This window comes from Centrocercus urophasianus, unplaced genomic scaffold, assembly GCF_019232065.1.
Source record: "Centrocercus urophasianus isolate 14NV4802_14NV808 unplaced genomic scaffold, USGS_Curo_1.0 seq_14, whole genome shotgun sequence".
In the NCBI taxonomy this organism is placed as follows: Eukaryota; Metazoa; Chordata; class Aves; order Galliformes; family Phasianidae; genus Centrocercus; species Centrocercus urophasianus.
Window position 1 is genome coordinate 37,941,018 of NW_024884586.1, and position 22,999 is coordinate 37,964,016.

General features: G+C 39.5%; 2 protein-coding genes and 1 long non-coding RNA gene across 7 annotated transcripts in view; 2 read left to right on the plus strand and 1 right to left on the minus strand.

The window, feature by feature from the left end:
- The window catches only part of SLC24A4 (solute carrier family 24 member 4), an 86,817-nt gene extending 75,193 nt beyond the window's left edge, over positions 1-11,624 (plus strand). The window contains exons 14-18 of one of the 2 annotated variants that reach the window (XR_006168204.1): positions 770-884; positions 2,576-2,688; positions 3,366-3,431; positions 5,119-5,740; positions 11,552-11,624. Coding sequence is in view for 1 of the 2 variants with exons in the window: in XM_042814949.1 (XP_042670883.1) it covers positions 770-884; positions 2,576-2,688; positions 3,366-3,431; positions 5,119-5,271 (447 nt within the window). In the remaining variant the exon portion in view is untranslated. Of the gene's footprint in view, positions 1-769; positions 885-2,575; positions 2,689-3,365; positions 3,432-5,118; positions 11,476-11,551 lie in introns of those variants that run through there. The other variant, XM_042814949.1, reaches the window with a different exon arrangement.
- LOC122158324 overlaps positions 1-15,975 on the minus strand; it is a 60,710-nt gene extending 44,735 nt beyond the window's left edge. For all 3 annotated transcript variants that reach the window (XR_006168206.1, XR_006168207.1, XR_006168208.1), the window contains exons 1-2: positions 15,808-15,975; positions 3,909-4,011 (exon numbers count right to left, since the gene is read on the minus strand). This is a non-coding gene — a long non-coding RNA (uncharacterized LOC122158324). The remainder of the gene's footprint in view (positions 1-3,908; positions 4,012-15,807) is intronic.
- The window catches only part of RIN3 (Ras and Rab interactor 3), a 55,743-nt gene continuing 47,472 nt past the window's right edge, over positions 14,729-22,999 (plus strand). Inside the window, exon 1 of one of the 2 annotated variants that reach the window (XM_042814945.1) lies at positions 14,729-15,386. In XM_042814945.1, the coding sequence (XP_042670879.1) occupies positions 15,340-15,386 (47 nt within the window). In that variant the 5' untranslated portion in view covers positions 14,729-15,339. Of the gene's footprint in view, positions 15,387-19,992; positions 20,166-22,999 lie in introns of those variants that run through there. The other variant, XM_042814946.1, reaches the window with a different exon arrangement.

Here is a 22,999-nt window from a genome sequence, read left to right on the forward strand (position 1 = left end):
ATTTCAAGAAGACAGCATAGAAACTTGAAGACTCTCACCCTTGGTATTCTCTGCAAGGAAGGAGCTGTCTTCCTGCTTTGGTCTTCTCACTCTCACAGGGCTGTTTCTTTTGCATGCTCAGTTGCCCGTTGGTGTTTTTTTTTCTCTTCACCTTTTTTCAGTCTTTTTTGGATGTTCCAGTTAGATAACGTTCCCTGTCCTTTCCAAGAGCTCTGCTACAAGCTACAGCCCTTCCCTTAATAGTTGTAAAGCTGCATCTGGCCTCTCAGGAGAAAATATAGCCGGAGCTGCTCACTTTGGGATTATATCAGGAGTTATTTGAAAAACTTGAAAAGGAGTTTCCTTCTTCATGTGCTGGAATATAATAATTTCCTTATGTCTCTGACACTGCATCGTGTTATAAATTGATTCCAATCCTTTTTCAAAAAGAAGCAATAACAATTTTGCTATTATTGGATATAAAATAAAAACAAAACCACAGATTGAGTCCATGTCTGTGCTTCTCTTTAAAAGATCAGTACGTCCTCTTAGAAGTACAGAAAGTGGAGTTTACTGTTTGCTCAGAAATGCTGAAGTCTATGTCCAAGGTACTTTTTTTTTTCACAAGGTTGATTTTAGGCTAGTTATTCCACATTACTTCATTTGCAGACATGGATCTTGAGTCTAATTCTTCAAGGATCTACAACAGAGATCAGAGTATGCTACAGTGGTATTGGATTGAGGAGACTTTCCAAATCTGACAGGTTTATCTCTTTTCCTTACCGTTCAGGTGACTGTGATTGGATACACCCTTGGGATTCCAGATGTGATCATGGGCATTACTTTCCTAGCTGCAGGAACAAGCGTCCCAGACTGCATGGCCAGCTTAATAGTTGCAAGACAAGGTACTGTATCTGCAGAAGGATACCTGTGGTCCTACCTGCATGCTCTACGATTTGCTTCTTCAGTGCAATTTTGTTATTTTTAATTATTTTTATTTGTACTGTTTCAGAGCCCAGATGAAAAAACAGAACACTTTCCTAAGTACTGTGTGCCAAAACATCTTCCCTGTCCTGTTACCTTTTACTCACTGGAACTGGGCACAGCCTAGCATTCCAGATGGGCATTTGACAGTTAGATATCTCATGCATGCTATGTGTCAGTCTGAATAAAAAGATAGAAGTAGTAGACAAAACTGAAGTATCAGCTATTACAAAATTTTATTGAGAAATCTATGCTAATCAGCACTGTTCCATATAGAACTTGTATTGATTTCTAGAAGATTTATTGAACCCAGGGAAGTTAAGTAGTCTAAGATGATCTAGCAAAAACTTTGTCGCTCCAAGCATACTTCTCATCAAAAGGCAAATCTCCTTCCCTTTGGAATGTATGAAAAGTAGCACTGGAAGAGGTTTTAGATTAATATTGGTTATGTCATCACTGAGTTTTCAGTTGAAATTTTAACTTTTTTTCATGTATCTTTAACATTCTGAGAAAGTTTTTTACATTTCCTTTTTTGAGAAATGTCTGTAGCCACATGCCTTCCTGTTGTTGAAAAACATTAACCTGAAAGTATGATCTCCTCTACTGCAGTAGAATAAGAACCTGTCCTGATTTTACTCTTTTTCACTACTCCAATCCCTGCACTGTTTTGTTGTTTTCTTTTTTTTTCTCCAAATAATGAGATCTCCAGAACACATAATTGGGCAAACAGCAGGGGTTCTGAAATGATAAGCACCCAAATGTACCACCTTTGAGATAGAAGTAGTGCTCTTAAATGTTGCTTGATTAAAAAGAATTAAGAATTAAGATGCTTCATTCTCCAGCTTATATTATCTGTTGTGTGCAGGAAAAATCTCATAAAAGCATTGAGTCTCACAGAAGTATTCAAGATTCTTACGGAACTGCCTTCTGACTAGATTAGCTTTCCATATGTAGTACCAAGAAAACAGATTTTTGAAGGAACAGAAGGAGAACATGTTTTTAAATGAACAGACGGCTGCTTTAGATTAATTCTTTCTTAATGTTTGGTAAAACTCCTCTAAGGATTGTTTCCTCTGAAAGTGAAGCTAAGTGGTAGCTTGTGGAAAAGCATGTGGTCTCATTGAAGGACACATTTTTGCAGTACTTGAAATCAAAAAAAATGGCTACAAGGATATCTAAAGAGTAGAGAGGGGTACTGCCATAGAAATGGATTGAAATATTTCTTTTTCCCTTTAAATAGAGACTGTATTTGTGATCTGGGAGTGTCTGTCTCTGCTCTGTGTGCTCTGACTATTTGCAGGGTTTGTCCCATACATGACAGTTCCTCTTCTTTCTTGGTATGCATTTTGTAGAAGTATCTCAGCAGTAAGGCTGGTCCTTAAAGAGAAGTAGCAGAGGAAGAGGATTCTGCCTTCCTTAGAACTGGTGCAGAATGAGATGTCAGCCAACGTTAAATATAATTTCTAATTATGAATATTGTCTCCTTGCCTCAGATGCTCTAGCCAGTCCAGGAGGACTTGGATCAATGCCAATCAGTCCTCTTTAATTTCCTCTGGATACAGAGCACTCATTCTGTTCTTTTTTTCACCTGAAATTTGCTTTTTCTTTGCAGGCCTTGGTGACATGGCAGTATCCAACACAATAGGAAGTAATGTATTTGACATTCTGGTGGGCCTTGGTGTTCCGTGGGGTTTGCAGACCATGGCAATTGATTATGGATCAACTGTATGTATACTGAGCGTATTTCTAATGTTTTTCTTTTCTCTATTTAAAACAAAACAAACAAAAAAATCACCATCATATCCTAAAAAGAAAGCATGCAAATGAAAACTGATTTAACAAAGCAAGTGCTAGCATTTTATTGGTTATTAAATAAGGTGTTGTGTTTGTTTTTTTGCCAGGAGTTACAGGAGCAATGCTTCTTCCACCAACTGCAATTAATTCCCAATTTGTCAAATGAAGTACATTACAATCTGTATCAGATAATAAGGCCATATATATCTTTCATGGCACTGTCATTTTCTCACTGCACAACTTCAAGCATATCTGACTCCCTGTACCTTAGTATTTTTGTAAGATAACAATAACAACATCTAGAAACTACTAGAAAGTAACATCTCTTTCTCTCATGAGGATCTTTTAACTTGAAATCCATTATACGTGCTATTTTCTTTTTTTAGAATTGGGATTCCTTACACATTTGCTTTAAATCCTTAACGTTCCCATTCTCCATTTTAAATCTGTTGTGGATTTGCATAGTTTAGAAGAAGGCAGTCAGTCACAGTTCAAGGCAGAAGGTGGACTACCATGAATCAGTAAATTTATTTCTGATCTCTAAAACAAAGTTTTCATATTCTGGGTGATTTAAAGAATTATTCTCTCTCTGTGTTTAATTCACACAGGTTAAGATAAACAGTAAAGGACTGGTCTATTCAGTTGCACTTTTACTAGGATCAGTGGCACTGACTGTAAGTATTAGTGTATTTCTGAATGTGACTCTTCAGACTATTCTGATTGCAAAATAATTATCAGGTATTAACTTCACGTACTCTACAAGGAAAAACTGGAAGTACTCATCATCCCCAAAATATTGATTCTTTTAAAGTACTATTCTTATAGTAATGCCATGAGTTAGAATAACTGCCATTGTCTTCCAGTGGCAGGACTGAAATCTGACATTTGGTGCAGAAGAGTTGCTAGAAGTGTATAAATCCCTTTGATTTCAGTATTCCTCTGGTCCTGTGTCCAGCTGCATACCCTAGGTCTGTCTGTACTCTGTGCTGGGGAAGACCCAGGTATGCTTCCTCCCTTTTTTTCATCCTCCCATCTCTGATTTTCAAACCAGCCTAGACTAACAATGCACTGTTACCAAAACCTTAACAATGACTGGTCTGTGAGGGCTGTGAACGTCAGGATGTTGAATAGGCATGTAAAGTACAACTCACCTTTATAATACTGACTTGTTAAGGTGAAACAGTAGTTCTGCTTCAAAAGTCAGTTTTGCTGGTACTTAGGGTACTGTGATCCTGCTGACTCCCAGAGAGCCATCTGTGGAAAGAATCAAATCCCAAAGGTATAAAAATACCCACTTATATCTTTCACTGCCTGCGGAGACCCTTTTAAAGGAGGGGATCATCACTGGAGATGCTACACTCTTGCACAGCTAGATTTTAGCAAACTTCACATCACCTGTGCATGTGTTAAATGATAGAATGTCCAGATCTGTTCGCTTTGCCACTAACTTCCTAGTGTATCTGCTAATATAAGGTGTGGGAGCCTGTTCTTTACTTTTCCTATCTCCAGTTGTGCCGTGCTGCATGGTGCCTGTGGAGCAAAAAAGTTCTTTAGACACTTGTATCTGATATTGCTGCATGAGTATTGGTAACCAGCACTTCTGAATACATGGGAGGATTATGCAGATGTTACTATGCTGGAAACTCAGGGATTTCTGAAAAGAATCTTTGCAGCAATATCATCTGAGTTCAAACCATCTACTGTCTTGATTTTTTTCTACTGGATACCCTAATTCCCCCAGACCTTCCCATAGCAAAAATCAGTGCAGAAACTCATAGCACCTTCATGTGAATTTAATTGCTTTACTGCTTGTAGTTCTTCCTAGTTCAGGAGCTGAGTAAAATGTCAAAGAAACTCTTCTAGAGCTGTTGAAAGAGTGAACGTTAGGTGCTTGTGTTCAACTGGGATGTAAAGGGTGTACAACAGAGCGTTGGAGGGAGAAGCATATTCAGTGTATTCCCTAGTTCATAATGAAGCAGGGAATTAATGCTGCCTAACTAGAATGTGCCTGATGTACTGAAAATGCAGTATGCCCTGAAACAGAGCACCCAGGGGCCTGTTTTGTTTCTCTGTTGCATGATGAACTCAAGTGGCCTTGAAGTGGGTCCATTTAATGTTTTGTAAAGGGTTCTTCAGGCAAGTGAGAGTAAGGCCAGAGTTTGAGTTATTGGATTGGGTTCTTACATTCTTATTTAAAAAAAGAAATATTTTGCCTTTTTAAAATCTGTAAAATGCCAAGAATATATATTTTTATCTTGGTCCAGGATCTCTAATTGAAGAGATCATTGTCATTTTCAGCTTACAATTGTTTCTAGAAGTCTCCTTTGAGGCTTAATTAACTAACACTTTGTTTTCTTGCAGGTGTTTGGGATCCATGTAAATAAATGGAAACTTGACAAGAAATTAGGCATCTATGTGTTGTTTCTTTATGCTGTTTTCCTGTGTTTCTCTATATTGATAGAGTTTAATGTCTTCACCTTTGTCAACCTCCCTATGTGCCGAGAAGGACTTTAAGCAACTGTTAAGGAAAGAGACTGCGCTTCTGATTACCTGTGCTGTAAATGACAGGAGACATTTCACATTTCTACCTTCCTTCCATCAGTAATTTGAGTGTCATTCCTGCTTCATCAGCTACCAAGCACTTTTACCTACGTGGAAGGAAAGCATACCTTTCTTGTAACATGCTAGCTCAAGGCAACCAAAGCATTTAACTCCTCTTTGGATATTGCTGCTCAGTCATGAAGAGGTGTGGACTTTATGCGGTACTCTCAAATGTCCCCACTTATGGGACTTTCTGTTGTTGTTTTCATTCTCCTTTTGCAGACAATCAAACACTACCAACAAGGCTAACAAGAAGACTGGAGAAAAATCTTTATAGTTCTTTTGCTTTTGACATTTACTTTCCATGGAAGGAAAGGAGTCGAGTTCAGAACTTTTCTCGGCTTTGTCAAAATATCTCAACTATAGGACCAGAGAGTCTAAGGTACTTATCAGGCATGCACTGTTGAGGACATCATTTCCCCCTTCAAGTGCTCTGCTTATAGAGAAACTGCAGTGACAGTTTTTGATGGCAGTGTTGAATATTTATCATTCTTTTCAAAGAAGATGAACAGTGTGGCAGAGAAAGAAGAGGAAATGGTTGTATGTTGTATCACTTCTGATGATGCACACTATAAGTTTGACTGTCTGCATAGTGAAAAAGAGAATTACATGCAGAACTTCATACTTGAAAAATCTGTTTTATCATTAATGAGTAATGCTGTATATGTAAATATAAACAAAAATTGGTGGAATATTACACCATGACAGACATTTTGCGTTGGCCCTCGTAAGCTCATTTGTAAGTTTAGAAGAAACTAAGCAAATAACATCAACTGGGTGCTGAGTAACTATCAATTATTGCTGTCATTTGAGAATAGAATCCAGACATAAACCAGATTGTCTGACAATAAAACCCACCTTGGTTATGATTTAATTTAATTTGATTATTGAGGGAAGTAAGCTTACTTCATTAGTCAAGAATCTGATGCATTCTCCATTCTTTATATATTTCCACAAGCTTAATGAAGATGGGTGTCTGACACTCAGTATTGCAGATAAGATATAGAGAGATAAAAGAGTCTATCAGGAGACCATGATCCTTGATTTGATTGTATACAAATTTGAAATATGGTGTACTTCTTTTCAAGCCCCAGTAGAAGCCAGATTTTGGTATCCTGTCCACTAGCATAAACCTGATATAAGGAATAGCTGATGTAAATGACAGCAGGATCTGGCCCAGACTATTAAAAACAATCGGTAACATTCCACGTTTCAGTAGTCATAAGACTGCAAATCACCAAGACAGTGTGCATATTTTGCATTGCTACTAAGCTTTGAAACAGTATATGAGTGAAAGATCTTCTAAAGAAGCACAGTTAACTTTATACATAGATTTTTTTAATTTTTTAATGTTTATAAACCAAAACAAATCTATCAACTAAAAGTTGATACATTTTTAAATATATTAATATTTTGCACTTAAGACTATATATAAAACTTCCCATTACTGTGTCACTGAGAACATACTAAAGAAACTTAGTGAGTAAGAACTAAATTAAAAAGTTCCTTGTCTCAGTATACCTGATTAAATAATTGAGTTCAACCAGCTCACATGTAGGACACTGTTTACACCAGGAAATGAGTTTACAATTAAGGCTATTTAAAATCTATTTTGATACAAATTAAAGAATGAATTCTGCTGTTGAGCTTTTTTAGGAATTGGATCCTTCTAATAAAATCCTACAGGAAAAGGAGCGATATATTTGTTACTTGCTTTACACTTTGTAATCAATGTCAGTATTAGTACCCAGTTAGGGTTTTTCACCTTAATTAGGTAGTTGTGCAGTTAAACTACACAAATCTTAAGATGGAAATAAGTACAGCATTATTAAAATGCTTTATTGAATAGCCAAGAATAACAGTAAACACGTTTGTCCTCAAGCATGTAGATGACCTTATTTCCTGGCGTTCAAGACATTTCTGCTGTAGTATAGCAGCAAAGCTGAAGAGATTCATTTTCATTCTTGAGTCTTTTGTTGCAGAAGAGTTGTGAAAGTGCACTGCTGTAGGAGCATCCGTCTCTATTCTTACTGTCTTCTCTGCTATTTTTCAGAATGACGATATGCTGCTGATACTCTCATGATGGCTTATATTTGAACCTGAAAGGAGCAGAGATAGAGGCTGGGCTTACAGAACTAGTTGCCTACAAGCAAACGTTTGCTCTTCCGTGCACAGTTTGGGCAACTCAGATGTATTTACACTACTACTACTACTACTTAATAGTAGTTCCAAAATCTAGTTCTGAATGCCTGCCTAGTGATCAGCTGAGTTGACATTGATGAGGGCATCGATGTTTACAGTGCCAGATCTAGCAGATTGTACTGTATCTTCATATTTCTGAGCCAGGTAACTTTAAAAGACTAGGGGCACCAATTTCTTCCATCACAGCTGATCCCCAGCTCAAAAATGCATGAAATTGTGTTTGCTAATGCCATGAATCCTTGAGACATTTTTTAAAATTATTTTTCCTAAATTTAATATCACCTGCTCCAAAAAACAGAGTGTACTGCTGTAGGAAGAGGCAGTCTTGGAAAATAATGCTGACCTTAAATTGCATAGCAGGTCTTGTCATTGTATAGCTCTTCCTAAACTGTGGACCACATTTCAGGACGATTTATATTGAATTGCAGTGCTGCATTTTCCGAAGCAGTCTCATACACATCTTCTTTTACAAGACAGGTATCGTGCCATGCTTATCATTATAAATAACTTTAGTAGGATTCTCCTCTGACACAACCATGTGACCAGGGATATATTGTTTGCCAAAGAATTATTAGATGCTGTATCAGGGCCTTGATGACACATGATCATATGAAGTAGTTAGAGTCCCCATATAGTCATTACTAATATGCTAAAATAAAGAAAGATGGTAATTATAGGCAAGCCATGCAGATAATTGAATGGACTGAGAAAGATCTAACTGACAAATTGCTGTCTGTCAGATACCCACTTCAGAATGTGTCAGTAATTCAGGAGAATATTGCTGAGTACTAGCGGAATAGTGCCTTTCATGTGTACAGAAAATAATTTGCTTGTGTCAGGAAACTACTTCAAATTTTGCCATTTTCCAATGATGAAAAGGAATGATTTGCACTCGGCTCTCTGAAGTTTCTACAATTCTATATTGCATGTGTTCAGATTGGGTTTGGAAAATTTTGTAGCCGTTTTGTTTTACTGACTGTTGCAATAGTTAGCTGTCTGAGTTTGGAATGTATGTCACAGTGTTGTCTAAGCTAACATTCAGTTCAAGAGTGAAAAGAAAGCTTGTGAATGCGATTTGAAAATTGCCAGCCTACTAACACTGAAGAGTAATACGATGCAGAAAGACATAGCCCTTATCCAGCAAAGCTTAACTTCATGAGGATTGATTCCATGCTTAAAACTAAACATATATTTAAGTGCCTTGCTGGATTGATGACAGCTGAGCATGACTTTTGGGCTTTCTGTCACGCTCATGTTTGTTTTGTAGTCTACAATTTTTAATTCTCACTCAAGTTGAAAGGTTTGGACAGAATCTATGGACTTCTGCTCTGCTGACACCATTGTGGATTTCCACTCATGAATAAGAGGAGAACTGGTTCTCTGTCCCATAGATTTCAAAACAGTGTACCTTTCCTGGTATACAGGGCATCAAAACTGAATTACAGCTGGCCAAGCAGAGCTTCTAGCAGCTCTTCTGTGCTACAGTTCCACAGGAGTAGTACAGTCCCACATAGATCCACAGAGCGCAGACCTATCTATAGTGACTGCATGGGAGTGTTGCCATTGAAGTCAGAAGTGTCTGATTCTCTACAGACTGTAACTCTCGTACTGCATTATAAAGTTGTGTCATAAAAGTTCAGATTTGGTACTCTGAGTCACACTGATTCATGGAAAATATTGCCCAAATAAATATTTCAGGCTAGGGATCTATTTGTCTAAATCTAAAACAGTAGTCTACAGTTATGGTTATCTTAAAATGACTGTTTGATGACCTGCTGTAGGCTGAAGTCCAGTCTAGCTGAATACCTTAAGTCTTCCCAACATGTATGGCAGTCAACCACCTTTCTCCTGGCTCAGTCATTGGCGTGCCAATTTTATTTTATGGTATGCTTGCTGCAGCTGTGACTAACATATAATTAGTTTCTGGTTTTAGACTATATTAGTAAATATTCCTCTAATGTGTAAGCAAATGGAAAATGTCTTTCCAAGTCTAATACTTATACAGCAATGATAGGGAAGACTATTATTTGATTTCCTTTGTGGCTGTGCTTTAATTGTACACACTTGATTTTACTGTGTGTTTGCTCTAGTTGCACAAATCCCACATGAGTCTGGGTGTCTTCCGTTTTTGGATTTCTTGCAATCGTAACGTTATTTATTTGTGTACCACTGCTAGGTTTTTTTTCTTCTTTTTTGTAGAGTGCTTTAAGTTGTATAAATACTGCCTGATCATCCATGCCAAGGAAAGAGCAGACCTAATGTAATATGAAGCAGACACTAAAGTAACACTGATAGCCACGTGAAACCAAAGAATCTTTTTTTCAAGTATTGAAATGCATCACTTTTGGACATAATATTCTGTCACTGCAAGGCTCAGATCCTTCACTTATTTGTGTTTAAGCGCTCATAAGAAAAGCTCTGCAGCTCAGACATTCGCTACATATTTTCCTTTATATTTCTTTGAAGTCTAGATTTTTCAGTCTGTTGAGTGATGAGATTTATATGATGGTTACACAGGTAAATGACAGCATTTAGTTGTACCAATTCTGTACCAAGCCCCCCATTACCCCTTTTTACTTCCTTAAACTATTCTGAAAATTCTGTATGCAAGTGTTCTGATGAAGAATGTTGATCAACTGATATGTGCTTTCTAGTTCCTGACCTAGTGTGCACAGATTGAAAAACCTCAATGTGAATAAATTGAGCATGCAATTTCTTTCCCCATGTGTGATGTCCTCCTATTTTCTCCCTGGAGAAAGCTTCAGAAGGGATCTCACCCTGTGAGATTCTTCATCCCTATCCTGAAATTTGAAATATGTGTAGCTCCTTCTCTACAGGCTGAGATGTGTTATGATTGTGGCACTTTGTACATCATATGTTCTGCTTCCTACCATACTTCTGACATATAGTAAACCTTGGAAATAAATGAGAGAGTGTAGGAAATTAGGGTCACTTGGTATTTTCCTACAAGAGTTACCAATTTGAATTTAATTCTTTGGTTTTTTTTTAGTTGCACAAAGAATGTATGTGATTGTTGCTCTTATCATTGAGATGATCTTGGCAAACTTGAAAAACAAATATAAAGGTTGATTTATAGCAATAGGGAATTATGACAAAATCTAAAGGTTATCAGAATATATCAAAACCAGACAGATAAAGTCTCTGGAAAGATTGTGATGCTTCTTTTCAGAGGATTTTGCAGAAAAGATTATTGCCTTCATTCCTATACCGGTTGGGTACACAGAGAACACTCAAGTCTGCTTCCCCAGCAGCATCATTGTTCCAAATGGCTGAAACTCTGCAGTGAAGTTATGACCAAATTCTTGCCTTCACGTTCTTGGGAGCGATGCCAGCTCTCATTATTGTCCTGATAGTTGGCACAAATTCTCATCAGTGGAACTGTGAGCAGAATTTGGCACCTGCTATCTCCTCCATTGCAAGCAGGCATTTGAAATCATTTACGATTGCTAAAATAACTTCTGAACCTTTTAAACTTCCCTGTGCTTCATACTTACAGCCATTTGCAGTGCACCCTTAGGTGGTGCAGTACCTCTTTAAATTTTATTAAAACTTTCTAGAACTGCTTACTTTGAAAACAGAAAGGGATGAGTTTGTAAACTGTAAATAACAAAATTCTATTTATCATGCTATTTATTTTTTCAATGACTGTGACCTTATGCACTGTGAATGCTCTGTGTATATGGGGTCCTTTGTACAGATGAATATGTCATGAAATCCATATGGATTTAATGTGATAATTTGTTACAAAATGTTGGCATGATATTTGATTATTTTTGTTGTGGAAAATTAAAAATAAATAGTTAAATAGGCATTTATAAAAGAATCTAGCAGTCAGTATGGTAATGCACTATGTTATTAACACATGTACACTATCAATAAATTATACAAGAACTACTGGATTGTATTTTTCTCAGGTGATGCGACCGTGTGAAGCGTTCTCTTATTTATTGTTGAAAATCTAAAATTTCAGGACCCAGCTAGGATATGTGCCTGCACTTTCTTGCTGAAATCTGGACTCTGCTACACTGAAAGACAGAAGGCCCACATTTTCATCTGTTCAAGGGAGTATCACTTGGATCAAGCCATTTTGGGGTGAGTCAAGTGTATCAGTTTGATCCACAGCAATTTCAAAATGCAAGATTTGCTCTTTTGGTACTAGAAACGTTTGGTCTGCTGAGAATATCGTCTGCTGTACTGAGGCATCAATCCAGAACAAATACGGCAATCTCAGAAACATCCTTATCCAGTATTTTGTCCCCATGGTACAGTGGAATCCATCAGGTTCCCATTGGGTGCTGAATGCTGACAAAAGGGAATGGAAGCATGATCTAAAAGCCCCATAGTGCTATTTCACCTTCCCAGACACCTAGGCTCTGGAGATAGCAGAGAAAAAAAATAGTCCCACTTACTCTTGATTGCCTATTCCAAAAGGCAGACATACAGCTATCTTATGACTTCTAGGGTACATGCACAGTCTCTGTATGCTGTATATTCTGGGCTGAAGGAAAGCTTCTAAACTCAGTTCTTTGAAGAAGGAACCTTACTCCCATATACTATATTTTTTAACTATTCATGAGGCAAGAGTCTTCCCATTAATACTCTTTGCCAGTTTACCCCAGGTGACAGAGATAAAACTTTGACCTTATTTTCCATAGCCACACTGCATGCTTTTGTATAAAACCTGTAATTAGCCACTGTGTTTTTGTGTATTTACAGGAGAATCCTTGTGAAGTGGAGAAAAGCAATATCCTGCTTTCTTTGACTTTTGCACGAGGGTTCATTCTTTGGTATATGCTAGGCTAGGTGTTTCTAAGGAAATGACTCCTCTTCCCTACAGAATTAACTTCCAAGAATCAAAATCTGGCTGTAGAAAGTACCATTCTTTTAATTCCCTGTACGTTTGACCTCATGACCCATCGTGACCTGTTATGTAATAGGCTTTATAAAAGGCACGTAATCTATGGATTAGTGACACAGGAGGCATGACAGCTCCTGCAGGAATATACCATGATGCAGCTGCATCCTACTGTGTGAAAAGCAGAAATGTCACATAATCTGTGCATGTGCTGAAAGCACTTCAATAAAACCAAACTGCACTTAAGTGCTTCTCTCATTTTTAAACCTTCTCAACTTGGCCAAATGGTGTGGTTTAAGATGGAAGGGGTGAATCAGCCTTAAAAAAGGACAGGAATTTCTCCCCCCTGCATCTAGCTCACACTGATATTGCAGCAATCTGTAGGCTAAAAATTAGTTTAATGAATATGTCACATCTAAATAATTCTCCAAGTTTTCTCTAAAACCTGTTTGGCTTGGATGTATCTCAGAGAAGTGCCGTTTTGCAGTGTTTGTCATGTAGCTTTTGTACAACTGTGTACCACAGCCTGATCCTACAACACAGCGTCTCACTCCAAGCCCGTCGGATCTCTGGCTTAAGAAAAAACACACAGAAAAGCTCTGAAAAAATATATTAAAATTCGTCCTAATTTCCATTTTTTATGTATTTTACAGAAATGCTTATACAATATTGCAGAGACGCTAACATATTTGTGAGGGAAAAAAAGAGTCTTTTTCAAGAACTTTTGCCCATTATCTTTAACAGAAATACTTTCAAAACTTCACATTTCTGAACCTGTACCATTATGAATTGTGTGAAAGTTTTCACAAGAAAGCAAAAAAGAGCTTTTCTCAAATAATGTCAAACTGAAAGACCACAATACTGTATTTTGTATTCTGTATTTTTGCAATTTTTTTCCTGTGTTTTTAATAGTACTTCCTGCCTGACAGCATTTTTGGAAATGCCTGTCGCTTGCTGAAAACTGATCTTATGCATCTATAGGGTCTTATTTCTTTGCCTAGGATGACTGCATCTTTGTGTAAGCACAGATTTCTCCATCTGAGTAGGTTCATGCAGAACAGCTCACCCTTAAAGCTTTCTACCCTTGTTTCCCAGATAAGCAAAGGTAAACTCAGTATCCCAGTCCTAGCCGGGTTGCAATGTAGGGAAATGAAATGGTGGCGTGGGGCTGAATTTGTGGAATGTATCTAGAATCTTGTTCTTATGCTAATACCCAAGGTGTATTTCAAAGGCGACAAGCTGGAGAACAAGTTTGGAGCGTACTTCTTGGATCTCTGTGCCCAGAACCAACAGTACTGCAGCTACCGGAAAGATTCATGAGATATGACAAGCCTGCAAAGAGGGATGAGTGAATCTCAGCCAACCAGTTTGCTTAAGAGTTAAATGCAACATTGAATTAGTTTGTAATTGTCTAACTGGCAACATGAGTTCGAGCGAAGAAGTCCTTAATTTAGTAAAAGAGAATATAATGAGATACAATAACAGAAATCTTAAGACTAGGTAAGGCAAAATGTCTGGTCTGAAATCTAGATGATACTGATAATTAAACAGTAAGACGCCTGTAGCAGGGTTGTGGATTTTCCATCATGCAGCCTTTATATCAGCTCTTTGATTTTCTAAGAGAAATCCTTCTGGAAGCTAGAAGACAGGTTTCCCAATGCCAACACAATATTTGACTGAAAAACCCTTGAGAAATGTTTATCTTGAGTTACACAAATGGGTCTAGATTACAGGAAGGTTCCCCGGTTCCTCCAAGCTCAAGCTAGCAGAACAAGTTCTGTGTTCTACATAAGTTTCTCATGCGGATACACTGGGAGCTGCCCAACGTTTCCATTTCTAAGGTGGGCTACATGGCAAAGTACTTACTGGACAATAGAAAGCTGAGAAGTTTCTTCTAAAAATAAAAGGAGAAACAAGTTACTGTCATCTCCTCTGTTCCAAGCAATTACTTTTCTTTGCTTCATATTTCTACTTTGCTTTTTTCCATTATGCATTCTTCCAACATCAAATATTTCCTGAATAATAGAGCTGCCAAGCAGGAGTGCCATTAGCCCTGTCTGACAGCACATCTGTCAGCTCCCAGCCTCCACAGCTGGTCTGCGTTCAGTTGGGTTTTCAGTACAGCAAACTACTCAACCACTTAAGTAACTCCAGGTCAAACAGACAGCTGTTCATTTACTAGCAGTCTTACAGCCTTATCATTACCTTCTGCATTAACTTCTTTGCATAAATGTCCTCTGCCTGTGTTAGACATTTCATTTTCCCAGGTCCTGTGTAAATATAAAGGTTTCCAAGCTCCATCTGGTTCCAGTTACTCAAGCAATAGAAATACACATGCTTCAGGAATTTGCAGACGGAGACTTAATGCTTTGCTGCCTTATAAAATCCTTTACAAAGTTCACCATGCTCTGTTGCCTACTGATATACCTGCAGTCTGTAAAACAAACTCCCCTGTATTTACTTAAGTTAGAGAAACAAAGTAGAAGCTGACAGTTTCAGGCCCTTCTTTCTAATAAGGTTAACCTGCCTTCACTACTAAATATGGCTTTCTAATATATACACACACACACACGCACACACACACACACCCTTGACCACCAAAGACTGCCTCTTCCTGAAATCCCCCATTCATATAAATACAGGAAGTAGAAAGAAGAGAGGCTAAAATCAGACCTTCTTGGTAGTTTGCTTTCATTTCAGTGCCTGTTTAGTCGTCTGCCCTCCGATATTACTGAGCCTGAAGTTGGTTTTAAACGTCCTCCCCCTGCTGCCCCTTGAAATATCATCTTCAATACAAAACCAGAGGATGTGGATGTTCTGCTCAGCGATGGAAAGGAATTGCTTTCTTTACCAAGGAACTCTAAAGCCACTGTGAAACAGAAAGTGTCTTAAAGTTTGCTGTAATGATGAAAACATCAGCCCAAGATGAGGGAGCCAGGGATGACTCAGGGTAAGTCCTGAAACTTACATGACTGTTTGTTTCTAACAACTACGTTGCTTTGCTTTTCCCACTTAACAAAGAGCTCTCAGCTGCATTTGCAAGCTGGCCGGGGAGCTCTCAGCTATACATTCACACTGGTGTGGCATGTTCATGCTGTAATTTACAGCATTTCCTTTAGCTAGCGTCTGCAAGCTGAAAACAAACAGCACTACCTTTATTTGACTTGAATCTCAGCTATTTAGGGGAGCATAAGCACAAATTTTGAGCTGCAATTTAGGGAAAGGACAGAAGAGAGATCTGTGTTTTGGAAACGCTATGAGTCTTTTCTGGGAGGCTTGCTTTATTTCTGCTGAAATGCTGAGCATTGGGTAAGGGCATCCATGCAAGCTGGCAGTCACTCCAGATCTGTGTAATGAAAGTATGCACAAACCGTGTCCGCAGACTCCCAGGAGACTTCAGGTATACTTTTGGTGAGGAAAATATTCCAGGCTTTCCTTGCTCCTGGTGGACAGGCGTTGCAGCTTGCAGGTTCATGCTCCGAGAAAACATAGAGAGGGAGAGAATGGTTTTGATTTGGAGGACAGTCAGCTGCTGGGACTCCAGGATCAGGCTGGAATCTGACCAAAGCTCAGTTATAACTTAAAGCTGATCCCTGAAGCTGAGCATTTCTGTTTCCTGTTTAAAACAATCAGGGGAAAATGACATAGCTGCTGAAAACTTCCATCACCTTCCTTGGAAAAACATGTAATGCCAGATAATAAGAGTGGTTTTTATCTGTCTGATACACTTAGATAGTCTCTTTCCCATGAGTAAGAGCTCCCAGACATGTCTATGATGGGTGCAGTAGAAGCTGTATAGGTTGAGGGATGTGTTGTGTTTGCATTTTCAGTCACTGAGTATGCTGCAAGTCAAACTCAAAAAGGGGGTAAAAATGGTGCTGGCAGGCAGCTGTAGCTCCACCATACCACTGTTCCTAAACACGCACATGGAGTGAAGGGGACAGAAGGAAAACCCTGCTTTCATTGCTTTTGGCTTCATATTTTTTACTAAGCTGCCAGCAACAGTGTCATTCCTGTTCAAAGGTACAATTACTCAGTTCAAGTTAATGTCAAACACTAAAGGATAAAGATCACGCACACAGCCTTGAGGGAAAAATAAAAGAAGCCAATCGCAGTAGACTGACAGGAGGAATTCAATAATCCAAAGAATTTGCACTTTGCAGATATTCCCTGCATTTGTGATAGCGAAGATGCCACGGACTGAGAAAGTGGAAGATTTAAACTGTTTATCTCTTTCTCAGCTTGGTTGAAAGGAGCCACATGCTTGCAAAGATTTGCGGTCTGTTTAGAGCTGCAGAAGAAAATAAGACATAAGCCCTGGACTTGGGCAGTAAATAAGTGATTCCAGGAATGTTGAAGTATGAATGGGCATGGCACATGGGGTTCAAAAATAAGTGATAATCTGAATAATTTAACAACATTCCTTTATTTCAGTAACTGATTTTTTTTATCCACCGTATTATCTATCTCCCACTCTTAAATAAGAATTTATGTATTTAAAAATTCTGTTTTAGCTCTGTTTATGTGCCACAATATTCCTGAAGATCCTCAAAATTACACTTCAGCTTGCATACTTTGTAGCCTGCAGCACATTACAGAATTACTCCTGACTAATTTTCTGTTATGGTCACATGCAATTAGGCACCGATTTCATGAAGTATGTGTAGACAAAATCAGTAACTTTCAAAAGAAATGGTTGTAGAGGTAAGGTGCTGATGGAAAATTTGGGCCCAATTTTAAAATTCTGAGCAGAAAAACTGCACGAGCAATTGCTGAGATTGTGCTTTTATCCACCCGGGTCTTCAGGGTGTTAATTAAAGGTGAAAGCTTTCTTCCGTGCACAGAACTATGACAGTGCAAATCGTTACAGAACTATCTTGTCAATTTGGAAGCTATCCATGTATCTATTCCTTGTAATGATTGACAGAGTTCATGTTGCTCGTAGCAAATCAATAGGGAAGTTCTGCTGACTTACACCTCTGAAATGGCTGTAAGACTGGGGAGAAATCTATGTCCAAAACTAAAAGCTCCACAGGGATGAGTGTGGGGAGGAGGGTAACTAAGGGTAACTAACAAAAATCAGTCTTAGTGAATTCTTCCAAAACTGGTTGGTGAGGTTACAACCACTTATCCTGACCTAGAGTCGAGCTAACTTAGCTAGGAACATTAATAAGTGATGAGATCACAAAACATCTGGAGAAATGTGAGCTGATTGAGCCTGGTGGCTACGGTTTCATGAAAAGGTATATGCCTCCATTCCAACATCTGGTAAATGCATGGAGGAGATGATGAGAAGAGCAGATAGGAGCTGAGACAGATGTCACCTGCAGTGTGCAAATATAAATAGTCTTTCAGGATAGTGGCTGGTTCAGGCCATTGGAATGAGTTACAGTGGTTCTCACTTTCTGGGTGACCAGGCTAGCTAATGAAGCGATGATTGTACATCTCTTCTGCGACATGTCTACCTTCACAATTGACAGTGATTTCATGCAATTTATGTAGAATAAAGAAATGAAGAACTGGAGGAGTCTGAGAATTGAACCTCTCATATTGGTTCACAGAGGACTGTTTTGATTATCTAATCTGATCTCCTGTGCAGAGGAGACCAGAGAACAGTTCTGGTAAGCACTCTGTCAAAACCATCATTTATCCTGGAATGGGATCTTGTAGATAACTTGTTGGCCAAAAAATGTCACCTATCAAGTATCTCTCCTGCAAGATTACACACCTTGCTCTGTAGTGATGTAAATAAATCTAATGCCAACACTTACAGATAAAACAATGAAAAAAAAACAAACAAAAAACCCATAAGTTTTCTCTAGAACTGTCCTATGAGAAGAACTATAAACTAACCTTTTTTGAACTAGTGGACAAGTTCCATTGGCCCTAGGAGGTCTGGGGCACAGTGCAAAGTGCTGCTCAAAGAAAACATTGACCTGGAATGTGTGAGATGCAGTGTTTAGGTGGGGTTGGCAGCAGGGAACAAATCAGTATTATCAAATCACTCTGCTGTCTGTCAAGCTCTGATAAAGGAGGAAATTTTCCATTCCCAGAGGATGATGCTACTCAGGAAGGAAATGGCTATGTGTTGCACCAGGATCAGGAAATTACTGCAAACATACAAAGAAAGAGGTGCTCCCTAAAGACACGTGAGTTTGATGCCTTCAGAGAATGGATTTGAAATCCCCTGGAATTTATTTGACACAGAATCATGTTTGCTCACTCGTCTTGTGATCACCACCAACCTTAGTGACTGCTTTGAGCATTTGTGCAACAGTGTGCTGGAGCAAAAGACAACTGTCCTTTCTCTTGCTAGGGCACAGACCATGCTGGAAATACTGACCTTGAGTGGGGAACTCCTCATCACTGCAGACAGTCCCATATCAGTGTTCGTAGAATGCAGACACAAACATAAACAGCCTTCTGTTCATCTCCTTTCCTTTCCACTACAATTTCAGCTAAAGATAGTTTTTCACTTCCTGTCCCAAGTGGGTATGCACAGTTTTGTATTGCTGGCTTTCCAACCTAGAGGCAGTATGGTCTGTAAAATGCACATGAGTGCATGCACCTGTCTCTCTCTCTGTGTACTGATACTCACCTTGATCAGTGTGTCCCAGAGAGTAGCTCTGAGGGTTGCTTGGCACAAATTTGGGTTCACTTCAACCTTTACCACACCATATGTATATAGCTGACATATCTAAGAGAGGATTTATTTTGCCTATTTATTCATCCACGAATATGATGAATATGCCCTTTTATGAGGTCAGCAATATAGGCTTGTGAGACTCAGAAGGATCTCTAACATGAACTAAAAAAAAAAAAAGACATGAAAAGCAAATAATTAAAATGAATCTATTAGAAAAAGAAGCTGCATCAAGAGTCACTTCTCGGAGCTTTAATTGCTTTCCTGCTTAGATTGCTACAGAGCACAGAAACTTAAGTGAGTTAGTGAAACTAGTCCAACATACTGTCCATCACAAACATTTAGCCATTTTGGAAGGGAGAAAGCTTTTTTCATTTGGGAATAGAAAGAAATATTTCTTTGGAAGGGTAACTAGAAAGAAAAGGCAGCTGTTCAGAATAACTGACCAAATTCTGACCACAAGAACTGTGACAGAATCCACAGATGGATCTGTGAGAAGAGGGTAGGTATTGCCATCAAAGGTGACTAAAAGCTGTGCAGTGTCCCCAGAGTCTCATCAGACTTTCCTAACTATATGTTTGAAGCGTACATGCTGCAAAGACTTTAGATTTACCTTCAGAGAATAACTACAGATTAAAACTGAGAAGAACGGGTGAAGACTGTTTTACTGTAGAAGAGTAGCTTTAAGAAGACTATCAAGAACCAGTGGAAGTAGTTAACGCAAAGTCATGCTTAAAAGCCAATTCTTGCAGCTCTAGAGGGACGTCTCAGGGCTTTAGATCACTCAGTTGTCTTTAATTCAACTTCTGTCCACCCCACCCAATGCACACACACATGCTTTGTAGGGTTCAAAGGAGCTCCCATGACCTCTCACAGCTGGCTGTGGTCCCTGCAGAGTCACTTTTCTGTAACCAAACACAAAATCCACCTGCCTCTTCCTTCAACTTCTCCACCCCTGGGATTCCAGCTGGCTGGGCCTTCACACCGGAGCTGACCCCTAAGGAGGTGGGATTACAGATGGATTTCTACCCAGGGGCGATGCAGCCGTTTGCCACAGGGTGTTTTGCAGCACTGAAACAGTTTGAGGTAAGGGCTGCAGTCAGCAGTGAGCATGTCCTAATCCTTACAGGGATCTAGGGATGCTATTGCAATGCAGATAAGTAGACTGCTGAGCATTTGGTGCTTATTTTCAATAATCATCCAACAATTCAAGACTTCCTTGCTGATTTTACCTCTCCTTATCACAGTTGTCCCATCCCATTCTCCCTGTTGTTGGCAATCCATACAGCACAAGCATGTATGTGGCTGTATTTGAGCTGTGTGCTGGTGTCAGTTCAGAGCAGCTCCAGCAGAGAAGAGCTGAGACAGAAATCCATCTCAGGCTGAGGGGTGCTTGCTTTTCAGAGGGACAAGGCAAGCTTTCAGCTGGTGTTTTTGACTGTGAAGTTTGTGTGTGTGTATGTGTGTATGAGTTCAGGATAAATAGGACTGCAAAGCAGCTGTGGTTAAGTAAGCAGCGTTATTTAAGCTGTGCAAGTATAATAGAGCAACAGGCATCACCCAATATGGTAAATACTGTAGCTACAAGCCTTTCCTCTGACTGTTTTATACCTCTCTGAGCTACCCAACATAATTCTACCCACTTTCACAAATGGGATCCCTCAGTCAGAATATCTTGCCAGAGTGGGGATGCTAAGGTAATGCTTCCCTTGGGGTTTCAGCTGCAAGAAGTTTGGAGTGCCTTAGCTCCTCTTTGCCTGCACCCAAAATAGTATAAATCTTTTTTGCAAGTGAAGATGATTACTTGAGCAGCAAAGGATTAGCAGATGTGAACACTGCATAGCTGGTTCTGTTAGTCACATTTTCCTAAATAGTTATTCTATTATATGTATGCGAGCCAGGGAATGCTAAAGAATGTAGCTCTTTTCAAACAGATGAATGTATGCATACACATTGCAGTGTGCCTTTCCCAAACTTTCCATCACCATTCAGCTGAACAGGGAGTGTATTTATGTCTGAGTAAAGGATTTCTGCTTTCTGCATTACTGATATCTTTAAAATGGGCAAAATATTTTCACTAATTGTAATGACAATGTAAGATTAACATAAAGCACTTGTACGTACAAAGAGAGTTTATGCTGTACAAACTGGGTGTTTCCTAGATGTTAATCCTCTCAGCAACCATTCAAAGATAGATATTCACCACAGCTACTGAAGGAAGGGAAACTGAGGCATGAGCTGATTTAGTCACTCTGTAGCCCAGTTCCCTGGATTCTTGTTAAGCATTTAACCCCTGGCCTTTCCCCAGACCATCCTTTAAGTTTTGGGGTAAGGCCAGAAGCAGAATCCAATTCTCAGGAAGCCTTTTCTTTTTGGTGAGTGTTTTCTGCTGGGTTAGGACGCTGAACCAATATCCTTGCCTCTCAATCTGAGGCAAGTGGAGCAACAAAAATGAAGTGATGGGAATATGTCCAAGTAGGGTCAGGGGACTGCACCTTCAGCAATGTCCTGCCATTACCCTGGATTTGGAGGAACATGAAACCATGCCCTGAGAGTTGTTCTCTGAGTGAGGACTGCAATTCTGGCTCAGATCTGGTCCTGCAAGGGTTCAGGCTGCTCGTATTTGCTCTCTAATTCCTCGGGGTCTGTGGGGCAATGTTACTTCTGGTGGGGTTGAAAGACCTGTCTTGCTACTTGAAATAATCCCCTGACCACGTTAATTGGTACTTTCTACTTGCTTTTGCAAGAATAAGGAATTACTGGGGAATTTCAAGTGTTTTGTTAAAAACAACAAAATACATTCAGCTTTTTGGATGCTGGGGAAACCTTGCCAAATGTAGAGAATCTGCATGGCTCAGGTACCCTCCTCCCGTGGTCCTCTGGAGAAAGGCAACTTTTGGCAGAACAAGAAGCAGTCACTGCCCCTCATGAGCTGGGTTAAGTTGTGTGCTGCTTGGGAAACTTCACCAAGGAAACAGAGACCAAAAAATAGTAGCGCCTGGAGACTGACAGTTCTGCTGGCTACCTGCAACACTGATCTGCAAATTGCTAGCAGACTTGTAGGCAAAAGAAGGTTGTCCCACATATTTGGCTAAATGACAGCCTGGGACCTGGCCCAACCTTTCATCTTGCTTGCCAAGAATTCTTTTCTCTCTTCTCTCTTTCCTTTGTTTTCCCTTGAGTTCTCTCCAAGGAACCTGTCACTCACAGTGCTCCATGCTAAATAACAGACACCTTGCAAAGCTCAGAGCTTCTCCTGCTGAATCAGCAGACAAGAAAGAGGTTGGCTTTGGATTCCTTTGCTCCCTGTCCAGAGGACAAACATGTAACATAGCGCATTTTGAGGAGTTCTGTACTGAATTCCCATCCTAATACTTTCTCTGACAAGATTCTTCTTGACTGGATCTTGTTGCGAACCTCTCCAGACAAAAGGCAGGGAGCTGGTCAGAGAGCTGTGCCTAGCACAAGGACCCACACCCCTCATGTCAGACATGAATGGCAGCTGGGAGGGGAGAGCGGTCACAGCATGGATGTTTTGAGGAGGACATAATTACCGCAACAGTCTTTAACTGCTGTGAAGGCATGTCTTGGTCATGGTCTATTTATGTCTCAGCCCTGATGGTCAAGTGACTGTAAACACTGTTAGAACAAGTTTGAGGTCCTGTCAATGACTTAACTGGGACTGCAGGAGCTGATAAGACTTCCTTACTGCCTGGCAGGTTTTGTAGTCACATGCTGAGCTCCAAGCTGCCTCAGAGACAGCTGGCAGTGTCTGACACCTGCTCCAGCAAGTCCTAATAGTCCCAGGTTTCCCATCAGCACATGATAATGAGGGCCATGCCCATCTGCAGGCACATCACTCAGCTTAGCCCAGCAAACCAGAGCTCCCATCTTTGCACAGGGACACCAGCATCTCTCAC